The following is a 20,449-nucleotide window of genomic DNA, read 5'->3' as shown; positions in this document are numbered from 1 at the left end:
TCAAAGTTCCAAAATGTAATAAAATCCAGCCTTAAGTTTTTGAGTATATGTTCTATCATTGTAAAGCTTGAATATTAATGCCAACTTATGTCAATGACCAAAATGATTCCACAAGGTTTATGAATAAAAAAAATACATTGCACCTCTATGGTGTATGATTATTGTAAGTATTAGTCTCTTTATAGGAGGGGGGATCCAGGTGCCTCCACATTCTCAAGACGTTCACAAAGTCAACCAGAGAATTCACAAAATGTTTAATGTCAACTGTAAAACAATCTTTGGTAAGAAGTACTTTTCTATACATACAACAAATACAAAAACAACAGTCACAGCTGCAGCGGTAAAAAAAGAAAAACAACAGGTTTTTAGCATGGAGTTACCGTGATCTAAAACATGAGGCATATTTACACAAAGAGCTTCAGTGTGCAGTATATGTGCTTTAAAATGTATTTCCAAAATCTGAAGGGACACACTGCTGAGCTTTTACAGCCCATCAGTGGGGTAGCGCCGCACCAAACACCGTCCATTAATGTCTGTGTGTTTCAGCTGACAGAGTGCAGAGACAATACCGAGAATGGATTTAATCACATAGAACTGTAAGTATTGTTTTCAGTTGCAGCGGTGTAAAGTGACGTCTCCGTTGAGATGCCCGGTCACCAGCGTGTCCGTCCCTCCCCACCGAGCCAGCTGCCAGCCGTCCCTCTCCGGAGCCTCCAGCATCCGCGGAGCCCCACGACCTCCGAGCCCCCACACGCAGACGCAGCCGCTCTGACTCAGGCCCACCACGCCGGCGTGGTTGGCGTCAGCTTCGCACAGGCTGTGGAACACGGGCACAAGTGTGAGTGTGTGAACACGCTTATACGGCGACGCCTCGTCGGTCCCGTGTCTCACCTGTCGGTCCAGGCAGCGGGTGGATGCAGACGAGCGGCCGGGACAGACTTTCCACTCAGAGGGTTCACCGCGACCAAGGAGAAAAGGGCGTGTTTTGCGTCGTCCTTTAACACCTTTTCCTCTTCTTCTTTTTCGAGGGAGCTCAGAAAGTGATGCTGCAGCAGGACAAACAGCACTCCCTGCACACCCAAAACACACCGTTAACGAGTGAGGGAGTCGCACAGGCGTATTTAAAAAATAAATAAATAATTTACACAATAAGCTTACAGAGTGGGAGAATCCTCTGAGACAGGCTGTGCGTGATAAATCCTCTCCCAACGAGACGCTACAGAGCAGCTGTCCACTCTTCAAATTCCTGCCATCAACAAAAAAGAAAGAGCAAACTGCAGGAATGAGTGAAATCAGATTTTAAACTCAAACTCGCCACAATATTTAACCTCACTTGCTCTCCTTAACTCAAGTGTAAACATGATGCACTTGCATGTATCTAAAAAGAAAGACATTACAATTTGTACAGATGAACATTTACATTATTAATACAGAAATAAACATATGAATTGATTTCTCCCTCATGCATTAAATTACCTTCCCTCTGGATCAAATTTTCTTCTCTAGAGAATTTAGCCAACTATTTCTATATGTTTTTTTAATCTCAACGACATGTTAGAAAACCACTCAACCAGTTAAAAGTTGTAATGGAGAGTCGCAGAATGAAATCAACATGCATTCTGGGAGATGTAGTTTGAATTCACTTTACAATCAGTACCAGTACACACTTCTATTCTAATATAATCAAAGCCTACACAATGACATGGCAGGGTGGTTTTGGCACAAAGGTCATAAATGTGACATGTGCCCGATAGGAATCATACAGATGCCAATATATTTTCTACCACTAGGGGGCAGAAGAATACAGTCGCAAACACAACAGCACTTGTTTATTTGAGTCGTCACGGCAAATAAAAAATGAAGCTGATTCATCTTCAGACTTCAAACTGCTGCCAGCAACAGTTTCTGCTCTGTTCAGTTAAACATACTCTTGGTCTTTCTTACCACACAAAGAGGTGTCCGCTTTCATCTGTGCCAATGAGTGCGTCTGAGAGCCCATCGACCGGAGCGAGGGCCCCGACACAAACACCGGGAGACGCCAGTGAATAACTCTCTGAGCTTGGAGAGCGAGAGAGACATGGCAGAGATGTTCACACACATTTGCACAATGAGATTTGACATGATAGAGGATAAATACAAGATGTGTAACCTGCTGCTGTCTGACAACGTGAACACCTGCAAGGTGGAACCTGTTGCCGACGGCGAGGACGTGACCACCCTGGACCCAGACAGTCCGATAACCGCCTGGAGGACTCCCTCACAGGTCAGCTTCTGCGTGAGGTTGGCACTGGACAGCATCCTGCAAACATGGGCACACACATGAGAAATAACCAGTGGGAACTTCTGCAGCTTGATTCTGCAGGTGAATGAGCAAACTGGGACGTGTTTGTCGTGGAGCCGTGGGATCACTTTTCATGAGTCTGGTTCGGTGGCTCAGACTCACCTCACTTCTCTGATTTCCAGCTGACCCAGAGTCACACACATCAGACCCGCAGCGTCCGGAACAGGGAACACATTGACCACAGGCTGCACATAGTCACAAAAATACATTATACAATTTATGTAATGTCGTATACATGTCACGTGGGCTGAGGTGTCCTCAGCTGCATGTCAGACTGGAAAAACATACAGGTTTATGCACACATCACATGGAGGTGCAAGGCTGCTCGAACAACTGTGCTAAAAATAAAAAAACTGATTTGACTGCACACATATATTCTGTGTAAGATCGTCACATGGGACCTATTATAGTGTGTTTCAACTACAGGATGTCAACATAAATCAACATTTTGTGTGTTCACATGAAGTCTTTCTTCATTGTATTTTTATTTATGTTTCTTGGATTCCTGAAAACAGCCTGAACTAAGATTAACAAACAAACAAAAATGAAATCACTACTTTTAAAAACTAGCTGCAAAAAAAAATAAAAAAATAAAATCAAACAACTAGAAAATATTATATTATAGATTATATTGTGATTCATACTGTATGATCACTATATGAACATAACATATGCTATGTTATACAATATAAATCATATTAGCCTTCTCCAATGAATATTGTCGTGTGTGCAGTTTGTATGCACTCATGTATTTGGATAGACCCAGAAAAGCTCACTTTGTTCAATGTCCAGGTGTGTTTTAAACTCCAGTCTGATGCCGAAGTCTGACTCCAAAGACACACGGCCCATTTCCCTGCCGCTGCGACACACAAAGTGCCTGAGGGTCCGATAAAGCAGCAGGCGTCCACCAGAGATCCGCCTGCTGCCGCCTGGAAACATAAAAGGGTACACACACACACACAGACACAAGGACACATGGTTGGAGGTGGTGCAGCGACAGAAAGCTTCACCCAGCACACTGATCACGTCACGATGTAATGATCGTAACGTCCATTCACTCTGTGTGAGGGCAGAGCCGGTCATCACAGTCGCACACACATTCACACCAAAAGGGAGTTCACCCCAATGCACGGCTTCTGACTGCGAGAGACAAATAGAATACTGGAGGAAACCCACATATACACGGGGAGAACATGCAAACCAGACACAGAAAATCCAGAAAGTGGTAACCACGGTTCCTAATTGTTTGACAGTATGGAGAAGATGAAACGTTGAAAATAATTGTCATCAATGTTTACCATCAGAGTGAACAATTAGACATCAATTAAAGATAAATGGATTTCACTTATGTACTGCATGTTCATATTCAGCAAAGCTGGGGGAAAAAAACCCACGGAAGTTTGTTATTTTACCTTCAGTGTGTGTGAGATGTGCGTCTTGAAGCCGTCTTCTGCAGCTTCCTTGGTTGTCGGGCCTGACCGTCCTCCTGAAGCCTGCAGCTCCACACCGGACTGAGAGATAGACGGACACTGTGAGAGAGCTGGAGGAGGAGGAGGAGGCAGGGCGGAGGGTGAGGAGGTAAGGGGGAAGCTGACTGCGTCCGGCTGGGGGGTGATTCCGAGGGAGGGAAGCGCGGGGCTGGAGGTGAGACTGGACGAGGGCAGCTGTGGGGTGATGAGGTGGCAGGGTGCTGAGGCTGGAGGAGAACTGAGGAGGAGCCGAGTGTGAGCAGCAGCTTTCATCTCATCAGCCGACGCGCCTGCTGGAAGATTTACCTCCGCCTCAGATGGCCGCTTAGAAACTTCTGCAGGAGATTTCATATCCAGATGCCTCACAGGAGACTCCCCTGGAGGGCCAGTGGCTTGTAAACAAGCAGAGGTGTCAGAGGACTCCTTTGGTCTTCCCTGCAGAGGCCAAACATCGGAAAAAGCTTCTTCTGCTCGGGTGTTTACAGAACTTTGATCTTCTCCACAATAACTAGTGAGGTCAGATTCTAACGGAGCTTCTTTGTTTGTTTGTGTGCAGCTGATTGAATTACCATACAGAGCCAGTGTTCTATCCTCTTTATGTGTAAGCAGGCAGTCACCACCTGCACTCACTTGTACCCCTGAGACAGAACATAAGGTGTTGCTGTGAATCTCTTCGCGAAGGTTTTCAGTCATATCTTCATCTGTTGAAGGCTGGCTCATCAATTCATCTCCATGCTTGTGCTCTGTTGGCGGGTTTGCCGACAGTGCAGCCGCTTGGTGATCTTCATCACGTCGCGGATTGGAAGCTGTGGGAGTGGGGCTGAGGGGGAGGGGTAAAGGTGTCACCAGACCATTAACGCTGAAGCGCTGGTAACTGCTGCGCGTGTTGCGAGACGGGGACGAGAAATGTTCAATTCCTAATTCCACGGCCACGCTGCGAAGCTTTTGGAGCTTCAGGGAGGCAAACTGCTCGTCTGGGAGGTGAAAATCCTGGACGCTCAAGGTTGACAGGCCTTTGACTGGGAGGAGAGGGGGCAGATCTGTTGGAGTGGGTGAAGAAGAGGGAAGGAGGAGGGACTGCCAGCTTTCTGAGCCTGGAGGAATGAGGGAAAAAGAGACATGAGGTGATGCACAGATGCGAGACACTTATTTATTGTCAGTAGCATATGTTTTTACCTCTCTTCTTCTGTGGTGGTTGTGCAGTTTTGATGCCACTCGTCATAAATATAGGAAAGACCTTCTGCATCTGTCCAGAGCCAGGAGTGGACTGAGTTTCATTAACAGCAGGAGAAAGCTGAGAATCAGTGCAGTGGCTGGGTGCAGGCTCAGCTTCCTCTGGCACGAGAAAACTTTCCTTTTGGGAGACGCAAAGCTTTGTTCCATCAGCTGACGGACGCTGTGATATAGAGACTGGAATGCTTGAGGACCTTGGCATTTGAGGTCTACCTCTGCTTCTACCTCTCTTCCTTCTGCCCCTTGCAGGAGCTCCAGTGACTGAAGGGCACACAGCAGCTTCTGCGTTGATCTGACTATGTGAACTTAAATCAAAATCTTTACCAGACCTCTCAACACTTGCATTCAGAAAGTCACCAGATGAGGAAGCACTTTTGTGACAAGGGACATCAGTCTGGTTGTGCCAGTCTGAATGCTCAGCAATGATTTTGCTCTGTCTTCGGCCCTGACCTCGACTCCTGCGATGTTGCCGTGCATTTAACTGAGAGAGTATAACGGCCTGCATGTCAGGCTGAGTCTGTGAAGAACTCATACGCCTTGTGGTTCGAACGTAATATTCAGCTGGGAAGAGTAGTCCATCCACTATGGTACAAGATTCCTGAAGGGTTGAAGCCGCTTCATCTCCTGTGATCTGATTCAGTTCCTCTTTATTTGTCAAAACATCGTCAGGATTTTGGTCCCTTTTTATTTCCACAGCTGCTCCTTGACAGTTCACTTGATGTAGTGTCAAATCTGATGCTCCCTTCAAATTTGCATCCTCCTCTTTTCTTTCCACTTCTTCTCTGCTTCTACTTCTTGTGGCATCGCTTCTCTTTTCAGCAGGGTGGACGAGTGGGCTGCCACAGGTGAGCAATGGGGAGCACAAGTCTGATTCGTTTCTTCCATCACCTCTGAAATTAATTTCTCTTTCCTGGTGCATTGCATTCCCAACAACATTTTCTGTGTCAGTGTGTCCGTGAATGTTCCAATGTGTGAGAAGCAGCGAGGGCGGTTCAGATTCTGCACTTGAAAATAATTCTTCACTTTCATGCATTACATCAGCTCCCTCCGATTTGACTTTATCCTCCTCCTCTTCTCCAGTAGTTCCATCATGTTCCACCCTGTCACTCAGCTCCTGTCTCTTCTCAGTGTTATCTGTGCTCCTCCCGACCTCCGCACTTCTCCTTTCCAATCGGAGACGGCTGCGACGTGACCTGAGGCGCAGGGCTGAACTCTGTCTGACACCACTCTGTGTGACAGGGCTGGTATCTGGTGTTTGAGGACAAGCAGTGTCTGAGTGGAGCATAAACCTGATCGCCTGGCTCTTCTTGGCATCATCAACATCTGCTGAATCTGGTAAGACATCAGATCACCCAGTAAGCATTTATGAGGCAAAACACTTTCAACTGTATCGCGCTGCTGCGACACTGCGTGTGCACTCAGATCTGACTTACGTTCACAGTTCTCTTGATCATCTGGCACACGTTGGACACCTCCATCACTGCTCTTCAGTATCAGTGAAGCAGGTTCAGATCTAACGTCCGTATCTGTCTGGTTCTGCAGAGAGATCCTGCTCCTCACATGCTTCCGCACTGCATCCAGACGCTCGGCTCGCTGTGTGGATATCAACATGTGAGGAAAGACTTTGCCACACTTTACTCATCAGAGCACAGTAACTAAATGTCACCTGTAATCTCTGCGCTGTCCTGAGATATTCCCTCTGCAGCTGGGCCAACTTTCGACGAAGCTGAGCAGGAACAAAAGAACTGAGGGTGAATGTCGTGATGATGTTTGCGAGGCAGAAGTCTGTAAACAAAGAAATAAACAAATACCTTCTCCTTGTCGTCACAGTGCAGTGTGGTCCTCAGCTGCTCCTCACAGTGCAGGAGATCGTCAGTCTTCATCCTGCTCCCTCAGTCTACAGTAAGTGTAAAGCTGATTGTTTCCATATCGTTGCTGATGTGACGTTAGTTTAACTTGTGTGTGTGGAGCCCATCCTCACTGCGACGCTAATGCGACATTACACATAACGTCGGTTTAGTTCAATTCACTAAAACAATGCCAATAAACCAAGACAGAAGTAGAATACATCAACATACATACGATGCTCGTTTGTCGAAGTTACAGCTCACCCTTAAAAGCAGTGATTTCTGATGTGTCTGGAAGAACTTTTACAGTGTTCATAGTCTATTTACAAGTTCGATTAGACGGGGATTGATTTAGTTGAAATATTCCCGCGACCAGCAGAGACTTGAGCAATGGAGCCCAGAGTAGTCGATCAAGCAGCCTGAAGTCCCCTAAAGATACTGAACTTCTTTTTTTTTTTTACTTTTATACATAAAATACAAGAGGTAAAAAGAGAATGGATAAAGTGAAAAAACAAACAAAAAACATACGAATTAAGAACAAAGGAATAAAATAAGTTACAAAAACTAATGAAATGAACTATATATATCTATATCTATCTATCTATCTATCTATCTATCTATCTATCTATCTATCTATCTATCTAGATTCTAGATAGATAGATAGATAGAGCTTATTCAGGATGGTGCAGTGACATCCACTCATCTCTCTTTCTCCCACTTATTCTTTCGGGGTGGAATTATTAAAAGTCAGCCAATATTTAAATAATAAGTGTATGTTGTAATCACGTACAACATACACTTGGTTTTTTTTAATTCATTAAAAAAACAAAACAAAAATTAGACATCCCAGCCAGTAGACTCACTAACACTGTCACTAGTGTGACAATAAACAATCTGGAGATTGATAATGTTGATCACGATAATGATGATAATGACAAACAGAGCAAGCAGTTTGGCAGTGGCAGCAGTTGTGCAAGGACAAGGACAAGGATGTTTCTAGTTGAGCAGTTTATTAAAGCTTACAATTTCAAAAAGCCATACAGAGCCACGATTTTCTGAAATATGTCAAAAAGGAACTAATACAATTCAGAAGGTATAAATTACTAGAAGTCAACAGCGTGTAAATCTAGGTTTTATAGTCTGAAAGAGACAAATCATCTGTGATAAACTAATGAAATCAGGCTACAAACACATCTTAAAAGTGCAAATCCTACTCATTTGGCACTCTGGGTAGGATAACAAATCTGTCTTCATAAACTATGATGTAATATAAAAGTACATACAGAGAAAAGTGATTGCTAAATAGCATACTGCACATATACAGCAGGAAATATGGCAAATAGATAAAATCCTGAAAACGGTTTCCTGGTGCTTGTCATTCACAGTTTTCTTGGTTTGAGTCAAATGGGACTTTAACTACACGGCTTTGGTCTTCGTCATATTCCTGGAACACAGTTGGTCCTCTGACAACAACGTTGAGGTATTGCTGGGTCTTTGTTGTGCTGTTTCTATCCTCTCTGTTGGACAAAGCGTTGTTAGTTCGGTGAGACTGTCCGGCTCCTAAGACATCCACAGGTGAGGTACTTCATGGCGGTCATGCTGACGTGCATCAGTGGTCCCAGGTTAAAGAGCATGTGGTAGAAGGCATGGACAGACAGGCCTCCAGTTTCATCAGCGTATTTCAGCGCGACAATGGGTGTGTACAACGGGTTGGTGAGATTGCGGAAACGTGGGCTGCTGGCTTCTATCACTTTCTTGGTGCACTGTAGAAAAATAAAGAGCAGACATGCTTTACCGTCACACCTGCAGATCAGGAAAATGAGACGCAGCCACGTTGAGTGACGGACTTAGTGCAAACGTACTCTGGCGATGTCATCAGGCGTTTGCCCCAGCGTCTCAAAAATGTCCAGGGAGGACGGCAGGTAGACGTTCTTGAAGTAATTCAGAGTGTCGGGATCAGCTCCTGGAAACTCTTTCTTCTTCACATCCTCAATCATCTTAGCTTCAAATTCTGTGTGCACTGGTCCCGGCTCGATCATTGAGAGTCTGAGGAAAGAAATCGAGAAATGAAGATTTTTATCAGGACTGGTCCTCAGTAGCAAGACACAGTTATGAGCATGAAGATGACCTCATATGAAAGAATAGTACTACAGTAAACTTAATATGTATCTAATAGAAAAATAATGCCATAAACTTCATTAATAACGTTAAAGACATTATAAATCTTAAATATAAATCTTTGCCACAATAAGCAACACAAAACAAAAACATAGATTAGTTTGTTTAGAAACCGTGTACAAATAACAGTAGTGACACTGTCAAGCCAATGTGTAAAAATGGGCATTTTGTAATCAACGTTGTTGTTTGAAAGAATAATAACATTAGCTGTTGCATGGAAAGTTGCATGACACATTTTGCGTCAACGCCATGAAATCAAATTCATCAAATAAGTACTAGATGTTTCAGATCATTGGAATATGAATAAGGTGTGACAGAATGAATCTGATTTTTGTTTTTAAACTGCTTCCATTTAACTGTTTTGTTTGCTTTTGAGTTGTGTGGCTTAAGCATATAAATAAATACATGTACAACACATTAAAAAACTAACTAACAAAAATAAACTGCGCAGCATATGAATCCAACTTCAGTTCCAATCATTCCAAAGTGTCCAAGCTAATTGATTACAAATGCAAAGTGCATTTGTAATCAATTAAAAGAAATCCACCAGTGAACCGCTCCAACAGAACAAACAAGGTTTCATGAAATTAAGCTTTATAAGCAATACAAGAACAACAGTTCTGTGGTGTGTCTAGCAATGTACTCAACTCCATTTAGGTCCTTAAATTCTGCCAATTTTCATTATAGAATCGCTTGTCTGTGTTCGTCCTCAGTATGTTTTCATGAATGTTTTACTTCTGACTTTGAACGACCACTTGCATGCTCCTGCTTTGTGACAAAGTGATGGATAAAAAAAAAAAAGGTGCTCATACTCACGTGACATTAAACTTCAGTAGTTGAACAGCCAAACTCTCACAAAAGCCCTCCATCGCAAATTTGGAAGCTGCATACACGTCATTAAACACCACCCCTAGGGAAACACAAAGCATGTATTTATTTCATATTTTCAGTCACAGACAGTTTGACAGTTAGATTTTTTTTCTGGTTCATCTTGGTTTCACGCAGAAAATTCACTTCAAACTCATCAGCTCCTTCGTCCATCCACCGCGTCTTTTGTCCAACCCCCACCCACGCATTCATCTCAGTAAAGCTGACAGCCCCGTTCTTTGCCATGTGACGCCCCAGCCAGGCCTCCGTCGCTCACCTTGTAGTCCCATCACGCTGCTGACCACAATAATGTGTCCTCCTTTCCTTTTTTTCATGTCGGGCATCACCTCCTTGATCATACGGATCACCCCAAAGAAATTGGTTTCAAAGACTTTCTTCATCTCCTCAATGGGGATGCCCTCCACCGGACCCACCAGGCCGATTCCGGCATTATTTACTGGTGGGGAAATACATGAATATATTAATATTAGTGCAATGAATCATGTGAGTAACACATCACACTTGGACTTACTGAGAACATCAATATGTCGATCCTTGATGCCGTTAATACACTGTTTGACGGACTCGTCGCTGCAGACGTCCAGCACTGCCAGAGAGAGAGTTTTCCCATACGTGTCCCCTGCAGCTTCCACCAGCTTGTCTTTGCGTTTCAGGTCTCGCATTGTGGCTATTACTGCAGATGGAGGGGTGACACACAAGGCACGATTAAAGAGGGAAGACGGCTGAACAGAATTAACTCATAACTCATGCTTTCATGTCTGGATTTGCTTTGGTGTGCTGAAAAATATCCCAATGGATACCACACCACATTTAACTTGGAGCAAAATCAAGAAATGCAGGTATAAACAGCTTCCAGTCTGTATCCTCTGTAATATTAAGGAATTTCAGTGGAAGGCAGTGTTGGTGCGATAGTCATCCACGTTGATGCAGGTTTTCTGTTGACGTTCATGTTTGATGGTGTTCTGCTTATCACTGCTTGACAGCAAGAACATCACAGCCTTTCTTTGGGAAGTTTACATGTTCTTCCTGTGCAGACGTGGGTTTCCCTCCAGGTACTCTCGTTCCCACAAGACAAGTGCAGTGAATGTGAGGTCCCCTTTACATGACAACAAAACTTTCTTTGTGTGGATCCACTGTATCCGCAACGTTGTTACACCGGCTCCTAAAGTGGAACGTTTCTTTCACGGTCGCGATTGACTCCTGCAGAGACTGGCGGAGGCAACAGTGCTGTTGCTGCGCATGCGCTCAACTCTTCCCCGCTCTCCTCTTGTTGTAAATAGTTCCTTCTTGCTCGTGCGCCAGTAAATAAACATGGCGGACCGGCAGTGTTATGACTTACGGCCGTATTCTAGTTTTATTGTCCAAATCGGTAGTTTTATAGTTGAGCTCACCCCTGATAGCATCTGATTCGTCATCATTCCATATTAAAGTTGGGTTCGGTCGACGTTGTTCATGTTTACAGCGTACTGTTCTCTGCATGCATTCCTGTGTGGTTTCATTACAAAAACAAGTAACAGCGCCCTCCCGTGGTCCGGCATGCCAACTCCATCGCTGTCTGTGTCCACAGCTGCAGTGGAAACCAGAGATATTGTAAACACTCTTTTTTTTAATTGGATTTGGTGTTGTCACTTGAAATGTGGTGTAAACAGTGTGATGGTCTGACTATGGATCATCAGTGAAAACCCTGATGATCCATGGAGGGTGAATCCGTCTATCTTTTGTATCACCCTATTTCTTTTTTGCATGGCTTTCTGGAGAATGGAGAGAGATGTTATTTCTACATACTTTGCCAGTAAAAGTCACATGCTGCACAAAAGTAAGGCTGTGTTCGCCTCCATCTACTGCCCACAAAGGCCACTATGGATTTTCTGGCATTAAACATTGGGACTATATTTTAGTTATGCAGTCATCCTTGTTTGGAGATAACACATTTAACAAAGTACAAGATGTGAATGCACGATTGATTACATTTTACTTGAATTCTACCGAAATGTTCTGTTTATGTTGGATTAAGTTTTTTGGCTGGAAGATTTGACAAAGATAGAAAGTGAGTACAACAACACTTCTGCTTTCATAAAAATATGAATAGAGATTTAGGTAGTATGAATAAAATACATTGGAAAAAAAACCCCCACAAAACAAATACGTGTTATGAGAGCAGAAGCCTGGGAGATAAAGCCTGCTCGTTCATGGATCATTTACACTGAATAATCACACCAGCTCAGCAACTACTGTCAGTGCCTTTGAGCAAGACACTGAACTAACATGACCTGGGCTTTTCCAATAGAAAAGAAAGAAAATGTGCGCAACTCCTCATGAACTTCAATCTGAAGATTTATTGAGGCGTCACACAGTTTTTGCAGATGTTTCGTTTCATCCCTGCTTGTTTGCGCAATAATTATGCCTCGTCTTTTTCCATGGACCGATTCCAAGTGTGAGTCTGTTGATGGATTTCACGCCACACTGGAGTTTCAATTGTTTATAATGCTCAAATACCTTTCCAGGACTCATGTGCATACAAACACAGTATTTTGTGACCCGTTAAGGAGAGGGTGTCCACACTCATTGTGTGTCAATTCATTTTTGTTGGGCAGAAAGAAAACAGGGAACAAAACAGGAAATGAAAAAGGACATTAAACTACATAAAAAGGAACTCGCATGCATCCTTTTCCGGACTCGACCTATGGGCAGCTCCTTCCTGGTCTCACGTTGCGAATAACTGGCTCATATAAGTGGAAAAAGGTCTGCGCTAAAGAAAGCAGCGTGGTAAATATAAACCCTAAGCATAAACAATCCTGTTATAGCAGCCAGGTTATGTAGTATTAGTCTTATTGTGGAGATCGCCTCACCGGCCGACTCCAGGAATAAACCTGGACGGTCTGTCACCACATTGGGGATCTGAGAGGCAGGCGGGGATTCACCTGGACGAGGAGCTCGCCTCGGCCTTTACCTATTGTCCGCCGTCTTAACAGTGACTGAAGGTTAAGTTGGGATCAGCGGCTGTGTGTGGGGTCGCGGGGAGGCGCACTGAGCTGGGAGCTTTTCCTTATGCTGGAAACCTTTAATCTGCCCTCACTGAAAACACAGCTTGGAGTCGTGCAGTTCAGAAGAAACACCAAGTCTTTGTTTACCCCTTAGATTTAGATTTAATGTGGCACGAACACAAATGAATGGACGTGTTAATGGGTTAGGCTCAAATGGGCACTGGTGGATTTCTGGAAGAGAAGTTCAAACAGGGAAATTTCCAAAGAAGAACGGTGTCGGCTATTTCCGTACTGGTCAGCAATGACTTAACGTTTATCTCAGAGGTAACGGGCTCAGTGAAAATATATGTCAATAGTGAAAATACTGAATCTCCATCTTTCTGAATTGCAGTACCAGATCATTTCCGAGAAAACAGTAATCCATCCAGAGCTCTATTCTCATTGTAAATATAGTAAATGCACAATTAGCATTATGATATACCGGCAGTTTGGGTTAAAACAAATATTCTGTACTTTTGCACACGACTTGAAAACATAATGTGAGTTTTACATACTTAAATGACGCATGAATTCTTCTAAGGTTCTACACACACGTATATAGATGGATGTACATAGTTTTAAATAAAGTTCTCCAGATTTATCACAAAAGCCGTTTAATGCATAGCAGAGTGAGTCCAATGGCGTTTCTCTATTGTTCCATGTCATCATTAACATCACCACTAGGGGGCACAATATAGCCAACAATAGGGCTCATTTTATAAAATTCAATCGTTTCAGTGTCAAAACTCAAAGAATTCTTCCCACTGTTGTCCGTAAAGCTTCTCAGTGATGTAGTGGTTAGCTCTCGTAAGACATAGCGGGTTGGTCGCGGGTTTGATTCCCCACCAGGACCGTCTGTGTTGAGTTGGCATCTTGTATGTAGCCTAACTGTGCATTCACGAGGTTTTATAATTGTGCTCTGGTTTGTCCCTGCAGTCCACAAACATACATTTGAGGTTAATCGGTCATTCAAATAGGTGTGAATGCGACCACGTGGGACTGCTACTGACTTCACTCAATCTTCGAAGAAAACGGGAGAGAAAATATTCCTCTTAAATGACATGATGAGGTTGTCTGCTCTTCTGTTGATACATTTATACTGCATGCATATTAAAACTTAGAAAATAATAATATCTTGGTTCTGTGGACTTTCAACCCGCCCATGAGGAGGAGGACGTGGTGTTGGGAGAAACAGATGGGCTGTAGGAGGAAGACTGGATGAAGTCAAACAGCCTCAGTCTGGATTTCTGTGTGGCTCAACTTGTTTCGCTGTCGACTCTGTTCATGACCAGCTCAGCTGCCTCCAGCCTTTTCTGCACACGTGTGTTTAATGAACCTGATTTAAAAACAACAGTCTGTTTCCCAGACTGTGGACATCTGACCAGTTTCAGTCTCAGAAACTTTGTCATCTTATTGTGAATTTACAACAATTAGCTTTGGTCATGATGTGCTGACATTCCTTAAGACGGTGTGAGAAATGATTGTTCTGATTCAGATGTTTGGTTGGTCTGTTAGATGAAATATCACTTCTGTATTATTGAAAGTTTCATCTTGTTGGAGTCTCCTGCTGTGTTCTTTAATTTCACTGCCATCAGATCACATCGTAGTGAAATGGATTATATTCACATAATAGGAGAAGCAAAGTGTTTTAGATTACTTGTACTTCACAAGTTTGTGTTTTTAATCGAACTTTAAGTACGTTTTACAAATGTATTGAGTTTTGCTTCTGATAAAATCATAAACAGAGCGCAGCAGTACACAGTAATAGAATTATCATATAATGATTTTATTTAATATTCAAACCTTTTGCTCCACATTGTGCAGCCAAAGACTGTATTTCTTGACAAAAATAAATTGTGGCTTCTTATCTTTATTTGTTTATTATTATTATTATTATTATTATATAGACTACTTCATTATTTGTATATAAACTCTGTTTTTAAAGTAAATATTTCATAAAGGTATATTAAATACAATCCCTGCTAAGCACTGCAATGACTTCATCAAAAACGTAAAGTCTTTATGATGAAAAGTGTTTTGTATTTTTAGTTAAATTTTATGTACTACTAGAAATGTAGTTAAAGTACTTCATGATCAGATTCACAAATCTTTTTATTGCCAGGTTCATCATAGACTAGGAACATGTTTTGGAGCTTTTGGACAATAAGGACACTAATACTTACATATAGTCACATAGCATTTGCACGTATTTACATTTCGTCATAATAATATGTATGAGAAAAGCTCATAACGCTATGAGTGTAACTATAAATAAATATGAAGCAGGATGCTCAGTGTTCCAAATGTATAGTTGAAGAAGTGTGAGCATTAATGTAAATTGAAAAACAGTACAGAGCATGGCGTAAATGTGTTTTATTCGTAAAAACCACACACTGAATTGATAATGTGGTAATACTCCAAGTTAAATCAGAGCAATCGTAAGTGTTAATGTATCTTATGGGGTGACTTAAGAGGAGACAGTGAGAAAATACAATTGTTATTGTAGTTAAAAACAACAACAACAAACAAACAAACAAACAAACAAACAAAACACCCTTGACTCTCGTGCACACATCCAGACGTACCGTGGTATCTCTTCTGCTCATCCTTGGCCAGCATCACGGCCATCCTGAGGCCGATCCCGGAGGAGCAGCCGGTGATCAGAACCACTTTCTGTCCGGGACTCGCCATGGCTCCTCTGGTATGAGACTGACACACAACCAGCTCTGTGGGATGAGCGGCGACCAGCGGAGAGAGTCACTGTAAGAGGATAAAGTCAGAGAAAGAGAGAGAAAGAGAGAGAGAGAGAGAGATGGTCACATGGTCACATGGGCAGTCGCTGAGCCGCCAGATTGGGATTATCTAACAGGTCGATCGGTCATCAGGGCGCAGCAGTGAACAGTTCATAGACACTTCAGAAACTTTTAGATGCTGTATTTGCAGTTTGTTTCCCGTCACCGTTGTTTTTGGTCTGGTCTGAAACTGATTGGAAAAAAACTTAAAAATGACAACAACAAAAAAGAGAAAAGGATGATGTGCGTTTCAACCTCTGGAGAAGAGATTTGGCGCCATCTGGTGGTCAAAGTCATCAATGAATTCAGAGTCTAAATACACTTACACACGCACGCACGCACGCACACACACACACACACACACACACTTATGACAATGTTTATTTTAATAAACAGTGAATAATTTTACATGTATTCGGCACACACTTACCTGTTTCAACTATTTCAAAATAACTATTTAGTATGCCATGAAAAAAACAAAAAAACAAAATCCTCAAATGTTAGAATAAAATTTTTTCACTGGAACCCAATATTATATTTAAAAATTTAGATAACAATCAAAAAATTAATTTTCAATGATGTTCAAATATTTTTTAAGATTACATCTTATATCTAAAAAGGCCTCTATATAATTAATATAACTTTTTATTGAGTGACATATAAAGCACCTTGTTCTACACCAGTGTATAAAGATTTCTCTCTAAATAAAATTTGATTTGATTTCATATTCCAAAAATGTTTGAAGGTAAATAGATATGTGTAGATTAAATGCAAGGATACTTGTATTTCACGGCTGTGAGGCTGAAAAGTGATGATTATGGCATGTAGCATATACAAAGACAACACAGAAGTAGTAAATCTCTTGTTTCTCTGTCCTCACTGGCTGCCATAAATTAAAGGCAGCCTATCTGAAGCTGCAGGCAGACACTTGGCAAATATGCCTGGAATCTATGTGCTTTAAGAAAAAAAAAAGTGTTTGAGGATACAGTTGTCAACATAAGACTTTCTAATAATTATCATTCAGCAGTTTATCTTATATAGCTGAAATATGTCCGCCCGTGCAGCTCTCTTTACTTAGAAAACACGTGTCGAGACTTCCTCCATTACAACGCAGTGAAACTTTCTTCACCTCCTTTTCATAAACATTTCATTAACCATGAAAAGCAGGGCTTGGAAGAACAATTGACAAATAATTCAACTACTGTTCTTGAGTTATTACTTGTGTTTAATTGCATATATTTATCGTGGATACAATTTCACTCATACTTAAGTTTAATTGCACCATATCATCTAGTGTGCCACTTTTATAATCACAAGTTGTTTCTGAACACACCCACAATTTAAATTATTATTCAAAGGTTTTGATCCGCAATAGGAGCCAATATTTATTTCAACATAGAACTTTACTGATGTATATATAGATTTGTTCGCCAGAATATAAAATAGAATAACATTCTGTTGCTAATTTATGTTGAATTCAATCCTCTGAGTTAAAAAGTAGCATATTTTGGGTCGTTTTTATGAAGAGTGCTTTGTAGTTTTTCTTCCACAACAATACTTTACTCGTAAAGTTGGTGTTTGGTGCAGTTTAAGGGATGTAACTATAGTTGCACTTACTGTAGAGTCCATAATTCTTTCTCCTCTTATGATAGAAAGTGGTTTAAAGTGGGTCTTGATTATGCATTTAAAATGTAAGAAAAATGATTTTTTTTAAAAGTCGCACTATAGGAGAGGTCTTTCCTAAACTGTATAAATTCTGCAAAAGTAACTTATAGATTTAAATTTTTTTTGTTTTTATTTTATTTCCAATGAGCATAACGTGAACATAATTAATGGCTTGCATGTTTCCTTTCCCACTCAGATAAGGCTGAAGCAGGACACAGACCAGTGTGTGCACTGAGTTCAGATCCTGACTAACTTTTTTCACCATATTAAATTTCCAAAATATGTTCTCCAACCCCACAGTGAACCTGCCAGGGTTCGTTCAACCTCTGCATTAGAAAACAAGAATAAATCTTTGTAAACTCTGTAAAGAGAAGGTATTAAGGACGTTTTGTTGTTTTTTGGGGGGGATATCATTGTGCAGCTATGAAGAGAGACAGTGTTTGAAGAGAGTGTGCAGTGGGCAAAGACAGACAGGCACTGGAATTTGGAATCTGCAGCAGCATATTTTTATTAGTTGGGCAGCACCGCTGTCCTGTCCCAGCACGCTGTGCCTGCACGCGCACCCGTGCGCTCTTCTTCGGAGGGATAAGGAGGGAGAAGAGCGCGTGCACGCGAAAGTGGCACGAGTGAGTGTGCACGATGTGTGTTATGCATTAAGCTTCTATGGAAAGAAACTCCTGCCAGCTTCACGGAAGCGTCGCACGTGTGCATCAGCTGACGTAGAGCTCGTGCACGTGCGCAGAAAAAAAAGAGTACAAATACAAATTCCAAAATGTTTCTCTTTGATTTGATGCACATGCATAAGATGAGAAGAAATTATAGTTTGCAAATGAAGTTACATTATGTTATTGTGACAATTTTTTTTTTTTTAGTGCAAAAGACATTGGATCAAATGCAACTGTTGTGCTTTCTTTTAGATTTTTGAATAAATGCAAGAAATTACTCGACAAATCTCCAAACTCTAGACTAATTCTTCTTCAAAGCCTTTAATGCTCAAGCGACTTGGCTGCAGCGGTATTTCTGATCCCTTATGCATTATGGATCTCAACATGTCTGATAATCTAAAAAAAGAAAAGAAAAAAAAGTCTTCAAAATAGCAGTTGCTTATACAGGAAATCATAAGTTGATCTACTTTTTGCAAGGTTTTTGATGGGACATCGGGGGGGGGGGGACCGTTTTGGCCCACGGGCTGCATGTTTGACACCCCTTCTTTAAATCACTGGCAATTACGGTCGCAACAGTGACACGCGCTGTAATTATGAGGGAGGAGGTGGAGGGAGGAAGAGTCGGAAGAGGAGGATGAGAGAAAGTGAAGAAAGTTCTCCGCTGGTGAGAGAGGAAACACCTCCGCGGACTGAAGCCTCCTCTGTTCCCGCCGGTGGCGCGTCTCCATCCGTCCGTCCGTCCATCCGGAGGTGAAAGAGCGCAAAGAGGGGCGCGCGCGCGCGCGGGGGGGGGGCTGTGCGTAAAAGCCATCGGCGGTCCGCGTGTCTGCATGCGCGCTCCCGCCTGCCAGCTGTTCGGGCGCGCGCAGGTAGCCCGTTAAAGCGCTCTCGTGCAGAGCTGAAGCTCCTCTGAGCGCAGGTGTCACGCGGAGCCAAGAGGGGAAATAACCAACACCGATACATTTGTATAAATGCAATCATGACGGATCCGTGGAAACCGGTGCGCCAGACGCGGCTGCTTTTACTGCTTGTGACCTTTTTACACACCTCCAGAGCAGGTAGGACGCACTTTTGAGTTTCCATCACTATTTACCTGTTTATGCAAATGACATGTATTACAAAGTAATTTGATTAACTCGTCTCTGTGTGGTCACTTTGAGCTGTCTGCTCCTTCTTCCTTCCGTGTCACATCACTTCTCGCCCTCCTGACCTCCAGGAGCCAAGTTTCAATGTCAGGGTCATCCCGTTGGTCCAGTGGTCACAGCCAGCAAACACACGATCCAAATGTTCGTTCGTTCATTAGTTTTGCTGTGGCTCACTCTTTTTCACTCTCCCAGCCACTCCTGTTTAATTTCCAGAGGGAAAGTCTATGTATTTTTGGCTTCTGAGGGATGATTTTTTTTTTTTTTTGTCATGCCAGGTCATGCAGGCCTAAAGATAATTGAACTGAACTACCCTCCCCTGGGTCGCGCTGCACATTTGCGAGACATTGGAGAAGTATAGGCCTGCCTATATGTCTAGACTTGTTCTGCCATACCTGGTGCATCAGCCTGCTCTCTCTCTATCTCTCTCTCTCTCTCTCTCTCCCCCAGCAGCTTCTTACAGGATGTTTAACCTCTACAGCTGGGTAATGGGGAACAGACTGAGGCAAATTAAAGTGAGCTGTGCTGAACTGAACTGGGGACGCTTGGTTACATATCGCAGTCCCCCTGAGGTGCACAGCAGCCAGATGAAGAAGAGGACTTTAGTCTTCAGGGGCTCTTTAGAGCCAGGTGTCACTGATGCTTATCAGCTTCAGTTCCAGAATGCTTCACTGTATGTTTGGCTGATGGTACAATGATCCACTGGGTAGTTTGGCTACTGATATGAATAATCGTCTAACTGTTTGAAGAATTTATTTGTGATGGACTCCAGATTGAAGATGTGAGTTTCATTATTAAACATTAGATTGATTGTTTTATATATATATATATATATATATATATATATATATATATATATATATATGCTCTACTTTGCTGATTATCGATTCAAGACTTGACTTCAATACAGCACAAATTGAAAAAGACACTTCTGATTTCTCCAAAGGCATGTAAACCACCTGGCCAGGTAGCTGAAATCCACTGACTCATACAAGAACTGATTTTAAAGTGTTTTTTTAAGCTACCATGTTGAAGAAGTGGTCAGTTGTCACAAAAAAAGCTTTTTTTGTTGTTGCTTTGTCTTTGAGAAATGATGAGAAGAACAATCATATCCATTGATAAGAAGTTGAAGACTGGCAGCTGATTGCGCAACCAACCTTGCCCAGCTCTACACAAAATTAGCAAGTTCATTCTGTCAGCACCTTT

General features: G+C 42.3%; 3 protein-coding genes across 3 annotated transcripts in view; 1 reads left to right on the top strand and 2 right to left on the bottom strand.

Moving 5' to 3' along the window:
- Window positions 1-346: 346 nt before the first annotated feature.
- On the bottom strand, window positions 347-7,158 carry palb2 (partner and localizer of BRCA2). The gene is made up of 12 exons (XM_080520992.1): window positions 6,855-7,158; window positions 6,710-6,769; window positions 6,477-6,636; window positions 5,368-6,375; window positions 3,754-4,904; window positions 3,118-3,270; window positions 2,444-2,526; window positions 2,150-2,299; window positions 1,945-2,058; window positions 1,159-1,246; window positions 892-1,070; window positions 347-817 (listed from the first exon to the last, which is right to left on the bottom strand). Exons 1-12 carry the CDS (start codon window positions 6,924-6,926, stop codon window positions 610-612), a joined length of 3,426 nt encoding a protein of 1,141 aa, XP_080377118.1. The 5' UTR covers window positions 6,927-7,158; the 3' UTR covers window positions 347-609.
- A 1,267-nt stretch (window positions 7,159-8,425) lies between these two features.
- Window positions 8,426-15,670, bottom strand: LOC308149445 (retinol dehydrogenase 8-like; the record flags this gene model as incomplete). Its single annotated transcript, XM_080521179.1, has 6 exons — window positions 8,426-8,653; window positions 8,753-8,936; window positions 9,885-9,978; window positions 10,213-10,392; window positions 10,468-10,629; window positions 15,565-15,670. 6 exons carry the CDS (start codon window positions 15,668-15,670, stop codon window positions 8,426-8,428), a joined length of 954 nt encoding a protein of 317 aa, XP_080377305.1.
- A 3,410-nt stretch (window positions 15,671-19,080) lies between these two features.
- The window catches only part of LOC308149295 (uncharacterized protein), a gene marked incomplete at both ends in the record, with an annotated part of 45,133 nt that continues 43,764 nt past the window's right edge, over window positions 19,081-20,449 (top strand). The window contains one exon of the mRNA XM_080520986.1: window positions 19,081-19,159. Within this exon, the coding sequence (XP_080377112.1) occupies window positions 19,081-19,159 (79 nt within the window). The remainder of the gene's footprint in view (window positions 19,160-20,449) is intronic.

This window comes from Blennius ocellaris (genome assembly GCF_963422515.1).
Source record: "Blennius ocellaris genome assembly, chromosome: 3".
Lineage (NCBI taxonomy): Eukaryota > Metazoa > Chordata > Actinopteri > Blenniiformes > Blenniidae > Blennius > Blennius ocellaris.
Note: the sequence above shows the minus strand (reverse complement) of the source record. Positions and strands in the feature narration are given on the sequence as shown.

Excerpts from the sequence above, each read along its gene's own strand:
- palb2 (XM_080520992.1), bottom strand. The coding sequence starts at position 6,926 with ATGAAGACTGACGATCTCCTGCACTGTGAGGAGCAGCTGAGGACCACA. Across the intron at positions 4,905-5,367 it reads TGCAAGTGTTGAGAGGTCTG|GCTCAGAAAGCTGGCAGTCC; the intron begins GTAAAGATTTTG and ends TCATTCCTCCAG. Across the intron at positions 2,300-2,443 it reads CTGGAAATCAGAGAAGTGAG|GATGCTGTCCAGTGCCAACC; the intron begins GTGAGTCTGAGC and ends CCATGTTTGCAG.